General features: G+C 41.9%; 1 protein-coding gene across 2 annotated transcripts in view; it reads left to right on the top strand.

The window, feature by feature from the left end:
• The window catches only part of LOC126281408 (zinc finger SWIM domain-containing protein 8 homolog), a 463,855-nt gene that overhangs the window by 333,300 nt on the left and 107,116 nt on the right, over window positions 1-23,439 (top strand). For both annotated transcript variants that reach the window (XM_049980356.1, XM_049980349.1), the window contains exons 6-8: window positions 6,737-6,932; window positions 11,309-11,548; window positions 18,173-18,445. In XM_049980356.1, the coding sequence (XP_049836313.1) occupies window positions 6,737-6,932; window positions 11,309-11,548; window positions 18,173-18,445 (709 nt within the window). The remainder of the gene's footprint in view (window positions 1-6,736; window positions 6,933-11,308; window positions 11,549-18,172; window positions 18,446-23,439) is intronic.

The following is a 23,439-nucleotide window of genomic DNA, read 5'->3' as shown; positions in this document are numbered from 1 at the left end:
CATCGGACAGCAGTATTTAAATCCCTGGGGTAAAACAGCTGAGAGTCGAACAGCTGGCTAATGTTGTTAGCATGTCTGTTTTGGATACTACTGAGCAGGTCATCGGCACAGCACTGCCGTGCACGATGTGTGCCTTGTGTCAGCTGTCACCGTGGGACCTACTGACACAGCCTTGGAGTAGTGGTGTAACTATGACGCTGCTGCCAGAGTCCTCCATCTGCCTGCCTGTGCTTTCCAACCATCGGGCCGGAGTTTGACTCTGGGCGACGCTGTCGATTGCCGACTTCCTGCAGCAAAGCTGTGTTCAGTGCCCCAGACTCCAGTGCTGAGTCAGTGACTATCGAGTCCACATTCTCTGTGAAAGGTGCCTGACCACCAGCTGTGTGTATGCTGCAGGCTGTTTGCTTTGCCTACCTCACCTGCTGCACTGATAGGAAATATTAATATACAGGGTCAAGCTGTGCCAGATTTAGGGACGCACCCAAATGATTGTCCAAATTGGATGGAATAATAAACGACCGTATTGTTCATCAATTGTCTCTCTGCACTCAGCTATAGCCTTCTCCTGTCTCCCTCATCATGACTGAACCCTAGGATGCCCCAGGTGTGACTGAGGGAGGCGGCGCAGTGGATAGCTCACTGGACTCTCATTCATGAGGACTGTGGTTTAAACCAATGCCAGGCCATCCTGGACACGGCAGATTTCCTTCCCCATTCTTCCCTAATCCAATGGGACCAATGACCTCACTGTTTGGTCCCCTCTCCCAAATTAACCAACCAACCAACCAACCCCAGGAGGGAGTAGAGCACATCCATACAAGTGTCGAGATGGCTCCCACCACATAGTTGTGGTTTTATTGCACCCGTGACCCACTACACGAATATGGAGTGTTATGTAGATTCGTAAAGGCACCTGCACCTCATAGAAGCAGGATCATCACGGCGATATTGAGTGGAGAAAGCCCACTTCATTTATTGGCTGCCACCATCCTGACTTGGATCAAGGAGGAGCATTTTACAAACAAATGAGACAGTACCTGGTACTGCAGAAATTTACAGAATGGAGGAACAAATGGAAGGTGTCTTACACCAATTTTCCATCGCACACAGGCATGCAACATCTCATGAATCCTAAACTACTGACTCCAACATTCTGTCCATTAAATGACCACCACCACCACCACCACTGTCAGCACCACTCCACACAATGCTATTACACAGTCAGAAATTAAGTAGAAGTGGTTTTGAGCAGAAGTGTCAGTTTGTGTGTAATGAATTTTACTGTCTATTAAATTCTTCACAACACTGAGTAGGCAGTGAAAGATTTTTATGGCTATATATCTCATTCTGTTCTCTATCACACTTAGACTGAGTGATGCATGTGTAAGAAGTTGTTGACAACCTCATCAGGAAATAAATGTGCTGGGAGGCTGTTGTCAGCATGCTCATCTATTTATAGGCTGCTGATGACAGGTTCTAGATTAAACACCACATACACTCCTGGAAATGGAAAAAAGAACACATTGACACCGATGTGTCAGACCCACCATACTTGCTCCGGACACTGCGAGAGGGCTGTACAAGCAATGATCACACGCACGGCACAGCGGACACACCAGGAACCGCGGTGTTGGCCGTCGAATGGCGCTAGCTGCGCAACATTTGTGCACCGCCGCCGTCAGTGTCAGCCAGTTTGCCGTGGCATACGGAGCTCCATCGCAGTCTTTAACACTGGTAGCATGCCGCGACAGCGTGGACGTGAACTGTATGTGCAGTTGACGGACTTTGAGCGAGGGCGTATAGTGAGCAAGCGGTAGGCCGGGTGGACGTACCGCAGAATTGCTCAACACGTGGGGCGTGAGGTCTCCACAGTACATCGATGTACTGGTCGGCGGAAGGTGCACGTGCCCGTCGACCTGGGACCGGACCGCAGCGACGCACGGATGCACGCCAAGACCGTAGGATCCTACGCAGTGCCGTAGGGGACCGCACCGCCACTTCCCAGCAAATTAGGGACACTGTTGCTCCTGGGGTATCGGCGAGGACCATTCGCAACCGTCTCCATGAAGCTAGGCTACGGTCCCGCACACCGTTAGGCCGTCTTCCGCTCACGCCCCAACATCGTGGAGCCCGCTTCCAGTGGTATCGCGACAGGCGTGAATGGAGGGACGAATGGAGACGTGTCGTCTTCAGCGATGAGAGTCGCTTCTGCCTTGGTGCCAATGATGGCCGTATGCGTGTTTGGCGCCGTGCAGGTGAGTGCCACAATCAGGACTGCATACGACCGAGGCACACAAGGCCAACACCCGTCATCATGGTGTGGGGAGCGATCTCCTACACTGGCCGTACACCTCTGGTGATCGTCAAGGGGACACTGAATAGTGCACGGTACATCCAAACCGTCATCGAACCCATCGTTCTACCATTCCTAGACCGGCAAGGGAACTTGCTGTTCCAACAGGACAATGCACTTCCGTATGTATCCCGTGCCACCCAACGTGCTCTAGAAGGTGTAAGTCAACTACCCTGGCCAGCAAGATCTCCGGATCTGTCCCCCATTGAGCATGTTTGGGACTGGATGAAGCATCGTCTCACGCGGCCTGCATGTCCAGCACGAACGCTGGTCCAACTGAGGCGCCAGGTGGAAATGGCATGGCAAGGCGCTCCACAGGACTACATCCAGCATCTCTACGATCGTCTCCATGGGAGAATAGCAGCCTGCATTGCTGCGAAAGGTGGATATACACTGTACTAGTGCCGACATTGTGCATGCTCTGTTGCCTGTGTCTATATGCCTGTGGTTCTGTCAGTGTGATCATGTGATGTATCTGACCCCAGGAATGTGTCAATAAAGTTTCCCCTTCCTGGGACAATGAATTAACGGTGTTCTTATTTCAATTTCCAGGAGTGTATTATTGTTATTATATGGTCTGTGCAGTAAAGCATTGCTCCAGAATATGATGCATGAAAACATTATTGAGCAAAAATAGGAATAGTAAGTCAACTTCTATACATTTTAGACTTCAAAGTGTAATGTTGTCCACAATGCAAAAGTTGCAGTGCTTAGACATTGAAGATACACGACACGTGACCTACAATACACAAGAATTTGAAACATTCTCTTTAGGTTAATCCTTATATACAATTTCTAGTGCAGAACTGCGTGTATTTTTTAAAATCTAACTTCAGTGAGAGTCTATTTGCAGATAAATCATTTAATAATTTTCATCAAAGTTTTATTTACGAGGCGTGTTTTGTAAGTAAGGTCCATTTGAACATAAGTACACAACGAAATGTTATTTCAAAAAAGTAAATTTATTTTCAGATGGTACATACTTCACTCCATTTTTCGACATAATTGCTCTGTTTGTTGAAGCATGTATCATATTTCTCAACCAATTTTAAAATACCCCCTTCATAAAAACTTGCCGCTTGCTCCGATAACCAAGAGTTCATTGCTGTTTTCACATTGGCATCATCATTGTAACGGTTGCCACTGAGGTGTTGTTTGAGGTGGAGGAACAGATAGTAATTGCTCGGTGCAAGATCAGGACTGTAGGGTGGGTGGTCTAAAACTTCCCAGCCAAAACTGTCTAATAAATCGCTGGTCTGACCTGCAGTGTGAGGTCTTGTATTGTCATGGAGAAGGAGACTTTCCTTTGTCAGCATGCCACATCTTGCATTGATAGTGGTTCTTTGTTGCATGAAGTCTACCAACAAAACACCGTGCCCATCCCAAAACACCGACGCCATGATTTTGCTCTGGGACAGAGTCTGTTTGGCCTTCACATTTACAGGTGAGTGTGTGTGTCTCCATTCCATTCAGGCGTGATATGCGAAATCCATGTTTTGTCTCCAGTTACAATCTGACTCAAGAAGCCATCGCCTTGTTCCTGATAAAGAGTCAAGAACTTCATCGCACGCTCAACTCTTTGATTTTTGTGGTCCTCTGTTAAGAGTTTTGAGACTCAATGGGAGCACAATTTCCTAAACTTTAGGTGTTCAGAAACAATGTTGTAAAGCACTGATCTCGACACATTTGGAAATTCGCTTGAGAGACCTGTTATTGTGAAGTGCCTGTTCTCACAAATCCTCGCTTCAACTGAAGCCACCAAATCATTGTAATCAAAGAAGGGTGACTGGAGCGGTCCTCATCATGGACTTTGTCATGGTCATCTTTGAATTCTCGTATCAACTTATGCTTTCACTCATAACAGTATCACTGTACACTTCGCAAATCTGTTGATGAATTTCTGCAGCAGACAGGTCCCTTGCTGACAAAAACCATATTGGTGAGCGAACCTTACACGCAGCGGGCAAGTTGATAGTCTTAAACATTTTGAAAGCACAGAACAGAACCGTACAGGTTTGGTACAGAGCTGAAACTGAGCACAGTTGTCCCCGAGGCATGCCGGTACACGACGCATGTGCCCATTGAGGTATGTGCACAAACTACTAGTGTCTACAACAAAACAGACCTTACTTAAAAAAAAAAAACACGCCTTGTACATTTCCAAGCATTGCAGTTTCTCTATTAGGCTTCATTATAATACTGTATTTACCCGAGTATAAGATGACCCCCACCTCCCACCCCCATTTATAAAAATGAGGCTCCTCGAGAAAAATTTATTTTTACATATTCTGACTAATAAAAATAACAAATTTTTTTTATTGACATGAAGAACAAACCTAAAAAAATACCTGTTCTAAACTTTCGCCATTTGTTGATTGAATGATTCACATTGATTTGTGAATCATTTTCTTTTCTACCCATTTTGCTTACTAACCCTGTCATCTGTGGTATCACCACTTTCCATCATCATCATCATCATCATCATCCCAGTAGTAAAACAGTGAGAGTTCAATCTTCGTTGTCACAAATATTAGGCTGTTTCCTCTGAATATGTTGCAATTTCTGAGGTTGTGGTTGCAGTGAACTGAGAACACAGCTGTCGTGTGTGTGCCCCCCCCCCCCCCCCCCCCCCACACACACACACACACACCACCACCACCACCACCACCACCACCACCACCACCATCCCAGCCTGAATTCATTTCTGATTTTTCTCTTACCCTGACGTGAAAATGTTACAGTGTCTCTCGCTTCTAAACACATCATCTGGCCACCACTATCTCATAGGCTGCATAGAACCAGCAGCTGACATACGCCCTTTTGTTCTCGTCATACGTCACGGCAGGCTTTGACAACATTGCAGCGCAATACATGTAAGTATGCCACTGGTCCTCATTTAGACTTTTGCAACCCCATGCTGAAATGGATACTGTTGAGTATTTGTCCAATTGCAAAATCTGTTCAGTTCTGACTACACGTGGATTTCGGTAAACTGAAGTTCAAACATCATAGATGTTCATAAAAAAGCTAAAGTACTTGGCATTCCCATTGCTGATAATACAGTGTTAATTTGCTGCTGCCTCATTACTCCCCTCCCCACACTTATCCTAGTTCTCCATGAAGCTGGTGTCAATGGTCCCCTTGCAAACCTCTCGTACTGCTGTGCTTGAGCAACTGTGGAACACAGACTGCAATTTCTTCTAGGGTGCAAGTCGTATGTAACAACAACAACAACAACAACAACTAATACAAAAATAAAACATTACAACCATAATGCCGTCCAGTTAACGAACTTTTGCTCATCCAGTGATCTACTGATGTCTGTTGGTACTAGATCCACAACAAGTCTTGCTGCTGTAATTTATTCTTACAGTAACAATTATAGTCAATGTAATATGATTTATTCCATTTATTAAACACTTCACTCTGGATTAAGTTTCCTTCTCATTTCATCTGAATATCACCATCATGTTCTATACCTGATTAAAAGCTGGTAGCATTTTAATCTGGTTTTCTAATATATGAACAGCAACCAAATTTCTCACTTGCAATCCACTTCATAAATTGTTACCACCTCACGTAACCAAATAAAATATTGGTCTAGGTTCTGAATCAAGAATGTCTTTTGAAGGGTAACATTTTCGCTTTTGAATGTTGCCTTTATTTAAGAAATGGGATTAATGTTTGTATACATTATAGATACATGTATGAAAACTTTGTTTGCAAACTTTTTCAAATACAACAAAGAGTTCATAAGATTATAGAATTTAATGCTAGTTCTTTTTGTGTTTCATAGAATTGTCAAATTCCAAGCAGAGCAATAGATTATTGTAGTGGCTAGTTTGTAGTTTCTTGCGTATCCTTTGTATTAGCATCACACAAGTCAAATGTCGCATGATTGTTCGACAATGTTTTAATGTCGATCATGCATTAAGTGCTTCAGTGTATTGGAAAACCTGGAGTCTGTTCAAATGCAAGTACCATTTGCCCAGCCCTGCTCTTCAGAATTCTTCGGAATAAATCTGTATGTGACCTCAATAGCTGAAGTTTCATCCATAAATATAAGAGTGCACCTATTTACCATATTAAGCAATGCAAAAATGTTTATTTTGGCAGCAATATTTTAGTCTACTAATATCAGATGACCCAATATTTTTCGAATGAGGAATTTGGGGAAGAAATCTCATGTTATAATTGGGTAAATACAGTACGTGCTCATTACCGTCATTCATCAAGGAGAATTGTTTTGGCTCAATGGATATTTCAGATCATTTATATGCATCACGTGTTAATGTTCTCATTATTATATGTTTTATCCTTAGCTTATTCATATTGTGCCTTATGTCTCTCTTTCTCTCCCCCTCTCTCTCTTCTCTATGCCAGTGACGTGAACTACTTGAGCACTACAGCTCCTCCGGCAGCAGCAGAATGGAGCAGCTTGCTGCGGCCACTCAGAGGTCGCGAGCCCGAGGGGATGTGGAACCTGCTGTCGATTGTTCGGGAGATGTTCAAGAGGAACGACCGCAATGCTATCCCATTGCTCGAAATTATAACTGAGGAGTGTGTTGCGTGTGAACAGGTTTGTTTCTGTAAATATTAGGATGTTGCATGTGTTTTTGTCTTGATCCAGCACCACCGCAGGTTTTGGCTGCATGGATTGGTCATAACAGAAACAACAGGGAGAAAAATTGGTCTCTCTGTTAAACATTATTGTTTCAAAGTCACAGCACTTTTAACAGCATTTGTATTGATAGCATTAAAGTAACCCACTAGGTCTTGAATTAGCAGTAGGTCACAGCATTTAGTCATGAAAATTTGGGTCATATTTTATTTTTGTCATTCTAGATTGTGTTAACAAGATCATAGATGCAAGAGATCATGAACAAAAACCATTTTTTATAAATGCAAATGGGCATGTTCTACAGAGGACTTGTAGGTTTTTGTTTTTCATTTATAAATGTGTAGTTGTTCTACCAAGCAGTCAGTTTTGGTAGAGTCAGTTTACATGATAAAACATTACTTTTCATTTGTAAAATGTATTCTTGTAGAGATGTCCACTGGGGTGTCTTTTTCTCCACCACTGAGGATATTCCATACAGTAACAAAAGTCTAACAGCCTGGATTTTCTCCCAAAAGAGCATCAAACTCAGACTTGCCCTCTGCCCGTCATTACCTCTAATGTCAGCTTGGATTTGAGAGTCTTAACAATTTCTACGAGGGCAACCTGATAAATTTCAATTCCTTAAACCTGCTGGCAAATAAGTTAAAGTTACTATGGGTGTATGGCAGAGCATTTTCAATTTTAGGGTCAGTGAAAGCATTTTGTGCCTCTCATTCTGAAACTGAAAATTCTCTTGGAAATAAATCAGTCACAGATTTCACAGCTTGAAAATGTTCATTATAAAAACCCCACCTCATTAGGACAGGTTCAAGTGGCAACACTAGGTTTGGCAGCAGTTCTGTTTGGAATAACACACAATGGGGTCTTCAAGGAACACTTTCTTGGTGTGTGAAATTGTTTTATTTACTTCTGGATAGCTGCCGTACACTTCTTCAGTGATATATTGCAGTTCGTGGGTCAGATAGATGGAGTGAATTAGTTGTGGATAGAATATACATAAGGCAGATACTGCCTTCGTCATGTAGGCTTCGTAATCCAAATAGATAACAAGAATTTTTTTCTTGAGGTGTCTAAGGTCACAGCACATTTGGATTGTCCACTCACAAAAGAAGCTACAGTTGAATGATTTCTACAAGCCAACACTTTTGTAGGAAATGCAGAATGGCTGTGACGGTTCTTCCCTGTTGAGTTTGCCAGCAGTGAGACTACCCAATGAAATGATCACAAATGTCTGTTTCTTCATCGCCACACAATTTTCAGGGCCTCCTGACACAAAAAATCTAAGTACTCTTGGCTAAACGTTGATTCATCTGGAATCCGTTGCATATGGTGCTTTTGTAGAAACATGCAACATTCAAGCTCGTGGAAATTTGTACCATGGAGTGTTCACAGCAGTGATAGCAGTGCACATATGGAAAAAAAAAATCATTTGTGGAGTCTGGAGTATTTTGCATCTATGTCAATAATATTCACTTCTTAGGCAATAGCAAAGCTTTGTTTTTGTGTGTGTGCGCATCATAACGTATATGTTGCTGAAGTTGAGACTCGTAACAATATTATGAAAAGGGTAGTTGCTACTCACCATATAGTGAAGATGCTGAGTTGCAGATATGTACAACAAAGACTTGTCAGCGTCTCTGCTGTATTGTGAGTAACAATGATCCTTTTTGTAATATTGTTACATTCCATTCTGGATTTTCCATCATTTGAAGTTGAGGCTTTATACGGCACCCGATCTGCTTATTACATAGTCGACATAGAACAGTATCCCCATCAGTAATGAAGGTGTTATCCACAGTAACTAAAGGACTTGATTTAGATGCTAATTTTAATACAGCTGTTGACATTAACACAAAGCAGTTGTGAATTGTTGGAAAGTGCTATTTGGCAAACTTTTCTTGGTGCACGCACTCACTACATCTGAAAGAATAGAAGTTGTTAGTAGTCGGAAAACTGTGGTTGTTAGTATTTAATTGGCCCAACTGCCTATGTCAACTGCACACAAAAATTGCTCCTACAAGGCTACACACAGTATTGTTGTATCTGCTTTGATTTTTGAGAACTGAAATTCTGAATCTCAGAAAATTAAACAGAATCGTGTTTTTCGTAATCCAACTCCATGAAATTAAATTTTTTTTATTTCATTTTATTTTTAGAGATAATTTACTTCCTATCTTCAAGTTTTATGGTAGGTCAATTTTAAATATTTTTCTAAGAGTATGATTTACTGAGGGTGTGTGGAAATATGAAGGCGGGTAAAAAGGGAATATCGTATTTACTCGAATCTAAGCCGCACCTGAAAAATGAGACTCGAAATCAAGGGGAAAAAATATCCTGAATCTAAGCCGCACCTGAAATTCGAGACTCGAAATTCAAGGAGAGAGAAGTTTTAGGCCGCACCTCCAAATCGAAACAAAGTTGGTCCATTGTAATATGAGACACAATTTAGATCACATGAATGACGATACAGCTACAGTAGTTTGGTTCTAGTCGTAAGCTTAGCAGTTAAGCTTTACCAGGTAGCCATTGCTATGTGTCAGGCACTCCATCCGTATTTATACAGGTACCCTTTCTTTTTCACGTGCTTCGTCTGGTTTGAATTGATTGCTTATTTTTCTTTGATCTGATAAGTGCCGTTCTCTTTGTTATAGGTGTTTACGCCACTCTAAGCTGAAAATGCGTTACTGTACTGTGTCGTGCATTGTTTGTCGCATTCTGATAATGCGTGTTTATGGCCTGTCGCTGCTCGCAGCATGGCTTGCTTTTGTGTGCGCTTCCGCCGCTTACAATAAATAAATAAATAAATAAATAGAGAGATGGGGGGGGGGGGGGAATTGTGTCATAAGCGAAACAATGGCAAGAGACTGCTATTTGTTCTTACTTACATTGCTGCTTTCTTTGATAATGATCAACAAGAACCAAATAATAGACTGCGTGATAGAAGATGTTCTGAACGAGAGTTTACCGAAAAATTTTCTCCGTTTGAAAATCTTTGCGGACGCCTCTTTAGTATATTACATTCTGCACAGAAATTAGTCATCTTAGATTTAAAAATCTAGTCAGTTGCCGTGCTTCTTTTCTGAATGTATCACTATTAGGCATAAGAATAATACGAATATAAACATTACGTGATATGTATATTCTTCCGCATTTGCTGTTGTCTCACTCTAGTTTCGTAGTTTATTAGGCAGACAGGATTTAAATGAGGTAGCAGCAAACATGAAAGAATACATGGCAACATGTTTATATTCGTATTATTCTTATGGTGCAGAGAATACTGCATGTGATTCACAATCCATAAAAGTTCCTATTAGCAATCATCTCTTCTCACAGGAAGGAAAAAATTCAGACCGTAGAGTTGGCCATATTGACAAACATCCCAAACAGTCTTGCAAGTCGGATTTTCGTAGTACATTGAAATGCTGCTACATTCGAAGATGAACAATACGGAATTTGTGTTTACTGCATTGGATAATGTATGAAAATGCAGTGGTCGAAATTCGAAGCTCGTCTTCCACCTTTTTTTAAAAAATTTATTTACTGACGCAGATGCTTTGGCGCCAGTATTTGTCTTTGTATCTTTGCGTGCAAAGCATGCCTACATATATTCGACGGCAGAAGTTAGTTCTGGCGGCACCTACCAACATTTCTCAGAACTTCCGCTTACTTTGCACTCTATTCCAAGCCGCAGGCGGTTTTTTGTATTACGAAAATCGTGAAAAAGTGTTGCTTAGATTCGAGTAAATATGGTATGTAACTTTATGTAGCATAAAGATAAAATATGTAAAAACATGTATTATGGTGTAATATACAAAAATATATAACCGTAAAATGAAATGTATGAACTCTGCCAATAATATTGTGGAGTTGTCAACAAGTATATAAACAAGACTAATTTTGCTTGGGTATTTTTTTTATTCTCCTCCACATGCCTCCTCACAACCTGCCCTCTGTCCACCTGCCACATTACACTCTGTCTTCCACCTCACACCCTCTTCCTCTTCCACCTTCCTACTCCCACCTCCCACCTTCTTCCACCTTCCTACTCCCACCTCCCACCTTCTTCCTCCTTCATGTGAGGACTACCTCTTTCCATCTTCCACAGGCTTCCTACACCTCCCCTCATGTATATCAAATTTTTTGTGAAAGCTTGGCAGTATTCTTTAATTTTTTTTAAATTTTTTTTTTAACCTGTCGCCCACCTAGCACCACAGTTATACCAAATTTCTGGTATCATAATAATGTATCCATCATAAATTTAATTACTGTTCAGCAGTTTGGAATGAATGTCATTAGTATGGACTCAACTGATTGGCATGCTTGTGCTATTTCAGATTCTTGTGTGGTGGTTCAATACAAAAGTAGCACTCCACAATGGAAGTTCGGGGCACGGAGGAGGAAAACATGGCAGTGTGAACAGTAATAGTCACACATCACAACATGCATGTTCTTCCCTGTGCGATGAGATTGTCATTCTCTGGAGGTTGGCAGCTCTCAACCCTGGGCTGTCTCCTGAAGAGAGGCAACTGCTTCATGGACAGTTCTCCGATTGGCATCTCAAGATTATTGAAAAGGTCAGTATGGGAATTCCTTCACCATGCTTGGAGTTCTGGTAGAGGAACTAGGCTAAGCTTTCAATTCTGTGTGTTTATCTTAAGAAGTCAACCCTGGCAAATTGCTATACTTTGATTTAAATAACTTCATGATTGAATTTTCAGTGAATCAAGTGATAGAAGCAAGTGCCTGCTACTCTTGTTTCTCAAGTGTCACATGCTCACATTGTTGTCTCTACTTTTGGTATGTCTTGAAATTACGAACAGTGAGTCCACTAAGTGTGGTATGTGCATGCAGACTGTGTGGTTGAGCAGTGTAAGGTGTGAGTGAGTTGCCGTAATGAGGTTGGGCCAGGTAATCACATTTGGTGTTGCACAGAGAACCCGAGCTATTGCTGGATGCAGTAAGCATTTGAGAGGGGAGGGACAGTGCAGGGTGCTCGGTGTGTTAAATGGCTCAGTGACTTGGAAATATCCTGTGGTAGGGGTGTGTGTGCCACCACATGCTTGAGGAAGCAAGGAAAGATGGCCCAGGAACTGAGTAACACTAAAATTGTTTATAGAATCATCAACAAAAGATAAACAATACAGGCATGTGACACATCCTGAGCAGCACTATGTGTTACCTAAGGGATAAACCAAATATCTATTATTATCTATTATCTATTGGTGGGTCAATAGTAATAAATTATTTTATGAATAATCAGAAGAAGATTGCAGAAACCATGATTTCTCCAGATGTAAACTATTGCTTATCGTCAGCATGAGCATGATGATGGTGAATTTCATGAATGATGGTAAAGCTGCAAGTTGTTGTGTGTAGAGCAAGTGGTCCGGTAACCAAGGTTTATAATAGGTTTACAGGCCAGCACTGTGGATGTTTTGCTGATATACTGTTGAACTGGCAAGGTGTTTGGAAGGTAATATGTGGCTATAGATGCACTTGGGTTTAAGTGTGGTTGTAATGATAGTACTGGCTTAGAAATGCATTGTAAAGATAGTGCACAAGAATTGTTCTTTTATATTTCTTCTTTGTTGATAACGGTTTCAAGTATGGCCCATTTTGACCTATGTATAATCCAGCTGTTAGATATATTGTGTGTGTGTTTTGTCATTGATGAAAATAAATATGATACATAAAATTTAGGAGTGTCTTTTGTTTTGAATTATCTGTTCTCGATACATTTTTTTATTCCTAATTCTATTTGTTCATTTAGGATGTTGTTTGGATTTCTATTTCCTCCAAGATGCTCATGTAGCTTCCTTTTTCTGACGTATGAAGAATAGAAAGATTAGTGGTTATATCTACTCCAGTGCGTTCATTTTCTCAAAGATGAATACTACATGTGGAGAGGTTGTTTTCACGTTTGTATCTTGTAGTAAATTTTTGTCTTGTTCGTCCAAATAAGCTCTAATCTTTCCGTTCTTCCTTGAGCAGAAGAAGAAAGATACGTCAGCTACTTAGAGGAAGTAGAAATCATTCTTATTGGTAACAGGTAATTCAGAGCAAAAGACAATCCTAAATTTTAAGTATGATGCAAGTCAATTTTTTGAAAAAGATTAAAAATTTGAAATCAAACCAATCTCTGACTAACAGATCGATAATTTAATGACTATGCGCATATACACACATCAAAAAAAGTTTTGGATCACCTCAGTTCAGAGAGTTCTGGAACCTGTATAGAAAAATGTAATAGAGGTAAACATAAACATCATTTCCGCTCTGTTTATTGCTCATTAAAACCGCACAGTGCATGTTGTACCACCATACAGTGAGACCTTCAGAGGTGATGGTCCAGATTGATGTACACACCAGTACCTCTAATACCCAGTAGCGTGTCCTCTTGCATTGATGCATGCCTGTATTCGTCGTGGCATATTATCCACAAGTTCATCAAGGCACTGTTGGTCCTGGCTGTCCCACTTTGCAACGACGATTCGGCGTAGATTCCTCAGAATGATTGGTGGGTCATATCATCAATAAACAGCCCTTTTCAGTCTATCCCTGGCATGTTCGATAGGGTTCATATCTGGAGAACATGCTGGCCACTCTAGTCGAGCAATGTTGTTATCCTGAAGGAAATCATTCACAAGATGTGCATGATAGGGGTGCGAATTGTCGTCTACGGAGATGAATGCCTCACCAATATGCTGCCAGAATGGTTGCACTATCGGTCGGAGGATGGCATTCGTGTATCGTACAGCTGTTACGGCACCTTCCTTGACCACCAGTTGTGTATGTTGGCCCCCACATAATGCTACCCCAAAACAGCAGGGAATCTCCACCTTGCTGCACTTGCTGGACAGTATGTCTGAGGTGTTCAGCCTGACCGAGTTGCCTCCAAACACATCACCGACAGTAGTCTGGTTGAAGGCATATGCGGCACTCATTGGGGAAGAGAATGTGATGCCAATCCTGAGCAATCCATTCGGTGTGTTGTTGGGCCCATCTGTACCGCGCTGAATGGTGTCATGGTTGCAAAGATGGACCTCGCCATGGATGTCGGGAGTGAAGTCGCACATCGTGCAGCCTATTTTCAACATGGTGGCTTTGCTGCCAGGGTTCCTCCGAGCCATAATCCATAGGTAGTGGTCATCCACTGTAGTAGTAGCCCTTGGGTGCCTTGAGTGAGGCATGTCATCGACAGTTTCTGTCTCTATATATATCTTCTCCACATCCTGAAACTGTCATTCCACTATTGTTATTTTGTAATAAAACCTGGCATAGATCAAATAAAGTAGTCACTTTTATAGTTAAATTCCTTCAGGTGGCTTCAGTTGTCTAATATGAGTATGATTCCAATAGTGCCGTATGTTGGATGCAGAAGTTCCGCTGTTCACCGTTCTGTCTCAATTTGGGTGTTTCTAATACCATTTTTCTTTTTGGATGTGCTTGCTTGCTGCTACTTGATATAAAAAGTAATACGAAAAACTCATAAGTTCATCATTCTCTTTCGATTTATTTCACAGGGAAGTACAACTTTGTTCCACGACTGTGTCTCAACCGACCACAGCCGACTCTACAAGTGACAAAGAATGACTCTAGCTTCAAAGATATTCCTCACGACACCCAAACTTCCGCTTGTAATAAGTCTCTTTGATATTGTTCGTCATATCCACCAATATCAATCAATATATTGCAATTTTTAAACATAATAGTAAATTAACATAAAAAATAAGTAGATTATAATTTATAAAAATTCCGATAAAAATATAAGAGAAAAACATTCACCACTTCGCCCACTAAATTTGGTATCGATAACTTCAGTTAAAAATAATACATCTCCCAGATCCATTACAATCCGAACAACATCGCTTTGATTCACTGCAACAAGCCTGGACACTTCCCTTGTTGAGAGCTCTTCCTGTCACAAAGTAACAATGCGGACATGATCGAACTGCGGTGTTGACCGTCTAGGCATGGTTGAACTACAGACAACACGAGCCGCGCGCCTCCCTCCATGGTGGAAAGACTGGATTTAATAGACTCTCGGACCCCCTCCGTCTAGTAGGCACTGCTCCTGCATGGTTGTTACATATTTGGGCATGTTTATTGACATCTCCAAACAGTCAAAGGGACTGCGTCTGTGATACAATATCCACAGTCAACGTCTGTCTCCAGGAGTTCTGGGAAGCAGGGTGATTCAAAACATTTTTTATGTGTGTATATAACTTGAAAAATATAACAGAAAGAAACTTCCACATGGGAAAAATATATTAAAAATAAAGATTCCAAGACTTACCAAGCGGGAAAGCGCCGGCAGACAGGCACATGAACAAAACACACAAACACACACACAGAATTACAAGCTTTCGCAACTGGCAGTTGCTTCGTCAGGAAGGAAGGAAGGAGAGGGAAAAATGAAAGGGTGTGGGTTTTAAGGGAGAGGGTAAGGAGTCATTCCAATCCCGGGAGCGGAAAGACTTCCCTTAGGGGAAAAAAAGGGACAGGTGCACACTCGCACACACACACACACACACATATCCATCCGCACATACACAGACACAAGCAGACATATTTAAAGGCAAAGAGTTAAGGGCAGAGATGTCAGTCGAGGCGGAAGTACAGAGGCAAAGAAGTTGTTGAAAGACAGGTGAGGTATGAGCGGCGGCAACTTGAAATTAGCGGAGGTTGAGGCCTGGCGGATATCGAGAAGAGAGGATATACTGAAGGGCGAGTTCCCATCTCCGGAGTTCGGATAGGTTGGTGTTGGTGGGAAGTATCCAGATAACTCGGACGGTGTAACACTGTGCCAAGATGTGCTGGCCGTGCATCAAGGCATGTTTAGCCACAGGGTGATCCTCATTACCAACAAACACTGTCTGCCTGTGTCCATTCATGCGAATGGACAGTTTGTTGCTGGTCATTCCCACATAGAAAGCATCACAGTGCAGGCAGGTCAGTTGGTAAATCACGTGGGTGCTTTCACATGTGGCTCTCCCTTTGATTGTGTACACCTTCCGGGTTACAGGACTGGAGTAGGTGGTGGTGGGAGGGTGCATAGGACAGGTTTTACACCGGGGGCGGTTGCAAGGGTAGGAGCCAGAGGGTAGGGGAGGTGGTTTGGGGATTTCATAGGGATGAACCAAGAGGTTACGAAGGTTAGGTGGACGGCGGAAAGACACTCTTGGTGGAGTGGGGAGGATTTCATGAAGGATGGATCTCATTTCGGGGCAGGATTTTAGGAAGTCGTATCCCTGCTGGAGAGCCACATTCAAGGTCTGATCCCAGGACTGGATCAGACCTTGAATGTGGCTCTCCAGCAGGGATACGACTTCCTAAAATCCTGCCCCGAAATGAGATCCATCCTTCATGAAATCCTCCCCACTCCACCAAGAGTGTCTTTCCGCCGTCCACCTAACCTTCGTAACCTCTTGGTTCATCCCTATGAAATCCCCAAACCACCTCCCCTACCCTCTGGCTCCTACCCTTGCAACCGCCCCCGGTGTAAAACCTGTCCTATGCACCCTCCCACCACCACCTACTCCAGTCCTGTAACCCGGAAGGTGTACACAATCAAAGGGAGAGCCACATGTGAAAGCACCCACGTGTTTTGCCAACTGACCTGCCTGCACTGTGATGCTTTCTATGTGGGAATGACCAGCAACAAACTGTCCATTCGTATGAATGGACACAGGCAGACAGTGTTTGTTGGTAATGAGGATCACCCTGTGGCTAAACATGCCTTGATGCACGGCCAGCACATCTTGGCACAGTGTTACACCGTCCGAGTTATCTGGATACTTCCCACCAACACCAACCTATCCGAACTCCGGAGATGGGAACTCGCCCTTCAGTATATCCTCTCTTCTCGATATCCGCCAGGCCTCAACCTCCGCTAATTTCAAGTTGCCGCCGCTCATACCTCACCTGTCTTTCAACAACTTCTTTGCCTCTGTACTTCCGCCTCGACTGACATCTCTGCCCTTAACTCTTTGCCTTTAAATATGTCTGCTTGTGTCTGTGTATGTGCGGATGGATATGTGTGTGTGTGTGTGCGAGTGTGCACCTGTCCCTTTTTTTCCCCTAAGGGAAGTCTTTCCGCTCCCGGGATTGGAATGACTCCTTACCCTCTCCCTTAAAACCCACACCCTTTCATTTTTCCCTCTCCTTCCTTCCTTCCTGACGAAGCAACTGCCAGTTGCGAAAGCTTGTAATTCTGTGTGTGTGTTTGTGTGTTTTGTTCATGTGCCTGTCTGCCGGCGCTTTCCCGCTTGGTAAGTCTTGGAATCTTTATTTTTAATATAACTTGAAAAATAGCTACATATATGAGAGTATATTTGTATATAAATCTGTATCTGCATTCAACTTGACTCAGACACAGAAATATTTTAATGTAAAACATTTTGGGACTTAATTTTGGAACTGTGCGTGCTGGTGAACTTAGTCGCAGGTTGGTTATCAGTGGCAGAATAATTCCGATCAGATTAAATTTGTTAATGTTTAAAGACTTGCATGCTGTTGTTGAACATTGTGACTATCGATGCATATTTTTTGTGGTTTTGTTGCTCTGCTTAGGCATTTAGTATGGTAGATTCAAACTTGTGTGTGACTGCACTGAGTGTGTGTGATTATTTGAATAAACATGTGGTCAAGGATAACTTATCTGTTGTAGCCCACATTATTATCCCAAAGGATATTATCTTAATATTATTAATAATCTCAATCAATAAATTGATTTTAAATTATATCAATATCTGTCATGCTAATTACGATGCTTCATAAATAATTCATGCTTCTATAAGGGGGTAAATCAGCAGTGCGTTACAGAACCCCTTTGGATCATATGAGCCACACTAAAATATAAGATTGTGTTCTTGCCCTTTGCTGGTTACATAGCAACGAATTGTTGTTGACTGGTCATTAATTTCACATTAATGTTACCCAAGCCACAGCAAAGTTGCAATGTTGATTACCTTATGGATATTGGCTGTCTGCACACTAACACTGACCCCCTGTCAATCACAAAGTTATTTTATCCATGTTGTATAATGTACATATAGTGTTATTTTGATAGAAAAGGAATCAAATCTCTTGTTAGTAACAGAGGACTGGGTCAAATGGTTGTTGTGCTATTCGTGCATTGTTATGGTTGTGTAGCTGAGAGGTTGGTGCAGTAGATTCCATCGTTTATGTTGTTGCAGGTAACAAAGAGCCGTGGTGCCGCACTTGCAGGCCCACAAGGTCTGACAGGAAGTGGGCCAGGGACCCACAACAGAAATGCCAACAGCTTCCGCAATGATGTGGAAATATTCTCGGGCTTCAAGCCAGCCATTGAAGCGTGCTACCTGGATTGGGATGATTACCCTCTGCCTGGCATCACATACCAGGGGGGCGTCAGCCTCTTCTACAGGTGTCCCTTCACATGCTTCAGGCATGCCGGAGACCAGTCTCGCTCTGACCATGTTGTCAACCAGGTTAGTTAACGCAGGTGGATGTTAATAAGGAATTACTAGCCATCAAGTTTCCAGTCCCGTTACAGAGACAGTACATAAAATTTGTAGAATTGTATATATTGCAGAACTATTTGGATTGTCAGAAAGTGTGCCATTCTTCTATTGGCAGGTATCATTAAAACTTATAGGGAACAAATTTTTGAGGTAGGTTGATTTTATATTTTTGTACAAAAAGGGAACTTATCTAGCCTTTTCTCAATTGCCATTGGCAAAGTCTTTTAACATATCAATTGCTTTCAAACCAGAACGTAACTTGCTGATGGTAACATACTATGATTTGCATTAGTGTTCCAATTTTGGCCTTGCCCATGCACATTATTTTTTCTGACACTGGAGTGACATTCCATAGAATACTTAGTCATTATCAGCTATGGTGTTTTTTAGACCAATGAAAGCTTGATAAACTGGGTCACATTCCAGTCATTAATAACACACGAACTTGCATGTCTGTTTACTGTGTTCTCCAGCATTCTCATTTTGATGTACTGTTTACTTTCAACCAGACACATGGCCATACCCACTAAAGCACAGTGATGCTTGGCCCCAAGTCCTAATCATTGAAAAAATTATCATCTCAATTTGACTAGCAACAGGAGGAGAAACGGCAGTTTACAGTTCCTAATTAACCTTTCTAATTATCATCCCTTTCAATAATTTCATGAATTATATCACAGCTTTCTCCATTGCTTTGTGGAGCGAGAGGATTTGGCCCTACTGATGACCACAATGGGATATTAAGTTAATGGGATATTAAGTTCTCTGAACATTGTAGTTCTCTCCTCCTTGTTTTCTTCCTTTCCATACTTACCGATACTCTTAAATTACACTCCTGAAGCACTCATCACTGCTCTCCTCACTATTGCAATTACTCTCATCCACCAATTTAGAGTCCCTACCTCAAAACTTAATTTAATTTTGTGATTGGAGACAACAAATTATGACAATGCCAGGTCACAGAATTCCCTAAGGAGATCCTGAAATACAAGCCAAATTGGAAAAGAGATGTTGGATATTGGAGGACCATGAGAAAAATGGGAATGATTTTGTTTGAGAGTTCGGAGCAAGCAATTTGAAGGGAAAGTGGTGGGTGGGTGTTATTCATTAGTCAGACCTGAGGTAGCAGTTTTTACACTTAACAGTAATAATTGGTAGCATTTACTGCATTTAAACACTTCATGCAGTGTAACAATGGCCGAGTCTCACCAAACATAATGATGAGAGCATTGTCTCTCAACACAAAGTGTATTGTGTGAAGTACTATTAGAATGTGTTGAATACTACCAATTATTACTCATAGTCTTATTCTGGTTATACTTCAGGCAGTGCTCAGTGACATCTGATTAATTGAGCTATTTTAGTGTAGGACATTGTCTTAATTACTAGAATCTTTCTTCAGCTATTCTTACAGTCTGCCACACATGCAATTTGCCACATTGATACAGAATTTAATAAACATGCTACATGTGATTGCCAGAGACTGATAGTTTTTAATATTATGATCTGAAACTTTAGATGCCAACAAATTACTTTGGGTGCCATGTTTCTGTATGAGACTTGATATTTTTGAGGTTTGACCCACAAAGTTCAGATAAGGAATCTGGCTCAGTGGCGAAATCCAGTTCATCCCTCAGTTGGTTCTGTCATATCATTTTTTCATCACTTTGCATTTTTCACATAAATAAATACTGTCAGAGGTGAAAGAAGTCAAAAGTTGCACCATCATTTGGAATCTATGTTAGGCTGTAGATGCTCTGATGAATGGCTGAGCAAGTCAGTTCAGATATCAGAGTAGGCATTGGCATACCACGTGCAACATGACCATGCTTAGTTAACACTGTAGTAATTATACCGACGTTTGGGTTGAGGGTGTTTTTATTTTAGTTCAGATAACTGAGCCTTGCTTTTTAGGTGTCTCTTTTGTTTTCTTTCACAAGCATTGTTAATTCCTGCTACAACACGGGCTTGATTTGTCAATTTGAGTACCTACTCCTTTAGAAACCTGTTCATGATAATTGTTGTTAGTTTGTCGAATAGCGTGTGAGGCCACTGGACCAAGTTCCTTGGCAAGGTATCTTTGTGGAGGACAATGATGGACTAATGAGGGGCACTTCAGGTTACTCAATTTTCTGTACACTCAGTAGCCCTGGGATCTATTTGGATTTTTATTCTTAACACATCCAGGCAAGATAAGTCATTCTTGTTCCAGTATAAATGTTGTCATTGCAGCATATGTCATTGTATTGCATTCTGAATGACCATAGCACAACTGTGTTATATGTAAAAACTTAAGAATTTAGTAAGTCCAGTGCCAAAGAAGAATACAGGAGCAGACAAGTGTGACTGTTATTCAACCAGTAGTTTAATAAGACATGCCCTTGCTAAATAATGACACAATTATCTGTAGAAGAATGGAACAACAGGTAGAAGCCAACCTGGGCAAAGAGCAGTTATGGTTCTGTAGAAATATAAGAACATGAAAGGCAATACTGACTGTATGACTTATGTTGGAAGATAAAATCAAACAGTGGAAAATCAACAATGAAATAATGACAATATTATGAAAACGATATATTGCCACTCACCATATAGAGAAGATGTTGAGTTGCAGACAGGCACAGCAGAAAGTCTGCTACACATTTGAACTTAGGTGCAAAACGCCTTCTTCTGAAGTAGAAAGCAACAAGTATGCACAGAACAACTACTCTCACACATGACTGTGCTCCACAGAGGCCTACATTAGAAGACATTTTGGCTGAAAGCTCAAACGTGTAGCAGACATTTTGGTGCACATGTCTGCAACTCAATGTCTCATCTAGGTATGGTAGGTAGCAATCTATCCTTTTTGTAAGATTGTGGTAGAAGGTAGTTTGAAGAAAAGCAAACTCACATTTATAATATTAGTTTTTAGAAAAAGTTTTTGAGAACATAGACAAAACACACTTGTTCAACTTCTGAAATTATCAGAGATAAGATACAGGGAGTGGTAGCTTTCCTAGAACTTGTCCAGAAACCAGATTGCTTATATAAGATTTGAGGGCCATGAAAGGGAAGTAGTAGTTCATATAAATTTGGAAAGGGAGCTTTACAGAAAGGGGTTGTGAGATGACTGATGACAAAAGTAAAATGACGGTGGTAGAGAGTAGTCAAATCAAATCGAGCAATGCAAAGGGGGTTATGGCAGGAAATGGGACTCTAAAAGTGGCATATGTGATTTGCTGTTTGGACAGAAAAATCACAGTGACACAGTACAGAGTAAACCAGACTGGCAATAGAAAGAAAAGTGTTTCTGAAACAGAAAATTGGTTACTTCTGACATAAATTGAAGTGTTAGAAAGTTTTTTTCTGAAGGTATTCATCTGAATCAATGAAATTTGACAGTGTGAAATTGGAACATGTGATCTGCTTGATGAACACTTCATTAGTCACAAGTCTGTCTGTAACATTTGGAAAATCCAGCATGAAATGTAACAGTATTATGAAAAGGAAAGTTGCTAGGTGCGAGTCACAGACAGGCCTGTGTGTAAAAAAAGCACACACATTCACATTCACACAAACTCAACTCACACACACATGACCACAGTCGCTGGCAGCTAATCCCAGACTACGAGCAGCAGCAGCTGATGGGCAAGGCAACTGGGTGAGGGTAAGGCGGAGGCTGTGGGGGAAGGGGGAGGAATAGCAGGGTAGGCGTTGGGGACGGTAAAGTGCTATTGGGGAGTGACCAGGGACGAGGTTGAGAGAGGGTAGGGCAGCTAAGTGCAGTTGGGAGGTTAGATGGAGGGGGGCGAGAGGCGGGGGGAGGTAGCAGAAAAGGAGAGAAGTAAAAATACTGGTATGTTGATGGAATAGAGGGCTGTGTAGTGCTGGAATGGGGACAGGGAAGGGGCTTGATGGGTGAGGACAATGACTAATGAAGTTTGAGACCAGGAGGGTTACAGGAGGAACATAGGATATACTGCAGAGAGAGTTCTAACCTGCTCAGTTTCGAAAAGCTGGTGTTGTTGGGAAGGATCAATATGGCACAGGCTGTGAAGCAGTCATTGAAATGAAGAACATCATGTTGGGCAGCCTGCTCAGCGACAGGATGGTCCAGTTTTTTCTTGGCCACAGCTTGTCAGTGGCCATTCAGGTAGACAGACAGTTTGTTGGTTGTCATGCCCACTCTTGTCAGCTCCTCTCTTCTTCTTCTTCTTCATCATCATCATCATCACTGGATTTACTAAATTCTTAAGTTTCTACATACAACACAGTTGTGGTATGGTCATTGGGAAAGCAATACAGTGACATCTACTACATCATCTAAACTCTTATCTGCTGCAGTGGTGACATTTATATTGGAACTGGAATAAGAATGACACTTAATTTCCCTGGACGTGTTAAGAATAAAAGTCCAAAATCTCTGTACAGAAAATATAGTGACCTAAACTGCCTCTCATTAATCCATCACTGTCCTCAACAAAGCCAGTGATTACAGCTCAACTTGTACACCACATGACTGGTTTCACAGGTAGCCCTGCCTTCGACGGGGTAGGTGATACTTGTGACCAGACTGGAGTAGGTGGTGGTAGGAGGATGTATTAGTCAGGTCTTGCCTCTAGGTCTGTCAGAGGCATATGGGTCTTGAGGCGAGGTGTTGGGAGCAGGGGCTGTGTGGGGATGGACAAGAATATTGTGTAGGTTCAGTGGACGGTAGAATACCACTGGGGGAGGAAGATAGTCAGCAGAACATTTCTCATTTCAGGGCATGGCAAGAAGTAGCTGAAACCCTTGTGGAGAATGTAGTTCAGTTGGTCAAGTGCTGGGTGGTGCCGAGTTGCAGTGGGAATGCTCCTCCATGTCCAGATGGTGGTACATTGGGAGATGGTGGGCGACTGGAAAGATTTTTTTGTTCAAGGTTGGGAGGATGATTTTGGTCTGTAAGGCCTCTGTGAGGGACCACTCTTCACTGCAGATAT

This window comes from Schistocerca gregaria, chromosome 1, assembly GCF_023897955.1.
Source record: "Schistocerca gregaria isolate iqSchGreg1 chromosome 1, iqSchGreg1.2, whole genome shotgun sequence".
NCBI classification, from domain to species: domain Eukaryota; kingdom Metazoa; phylum Arthropoda; class Insecta; order Orthoptera; family Acrididae; genus Schistocerca; species Schistocerca gregaria.
The sequence above is the reverse complement of the archived record's forward strand: the minus strand, read 5'-3'. Positions and strand labels throughout refer to the sequence as shown.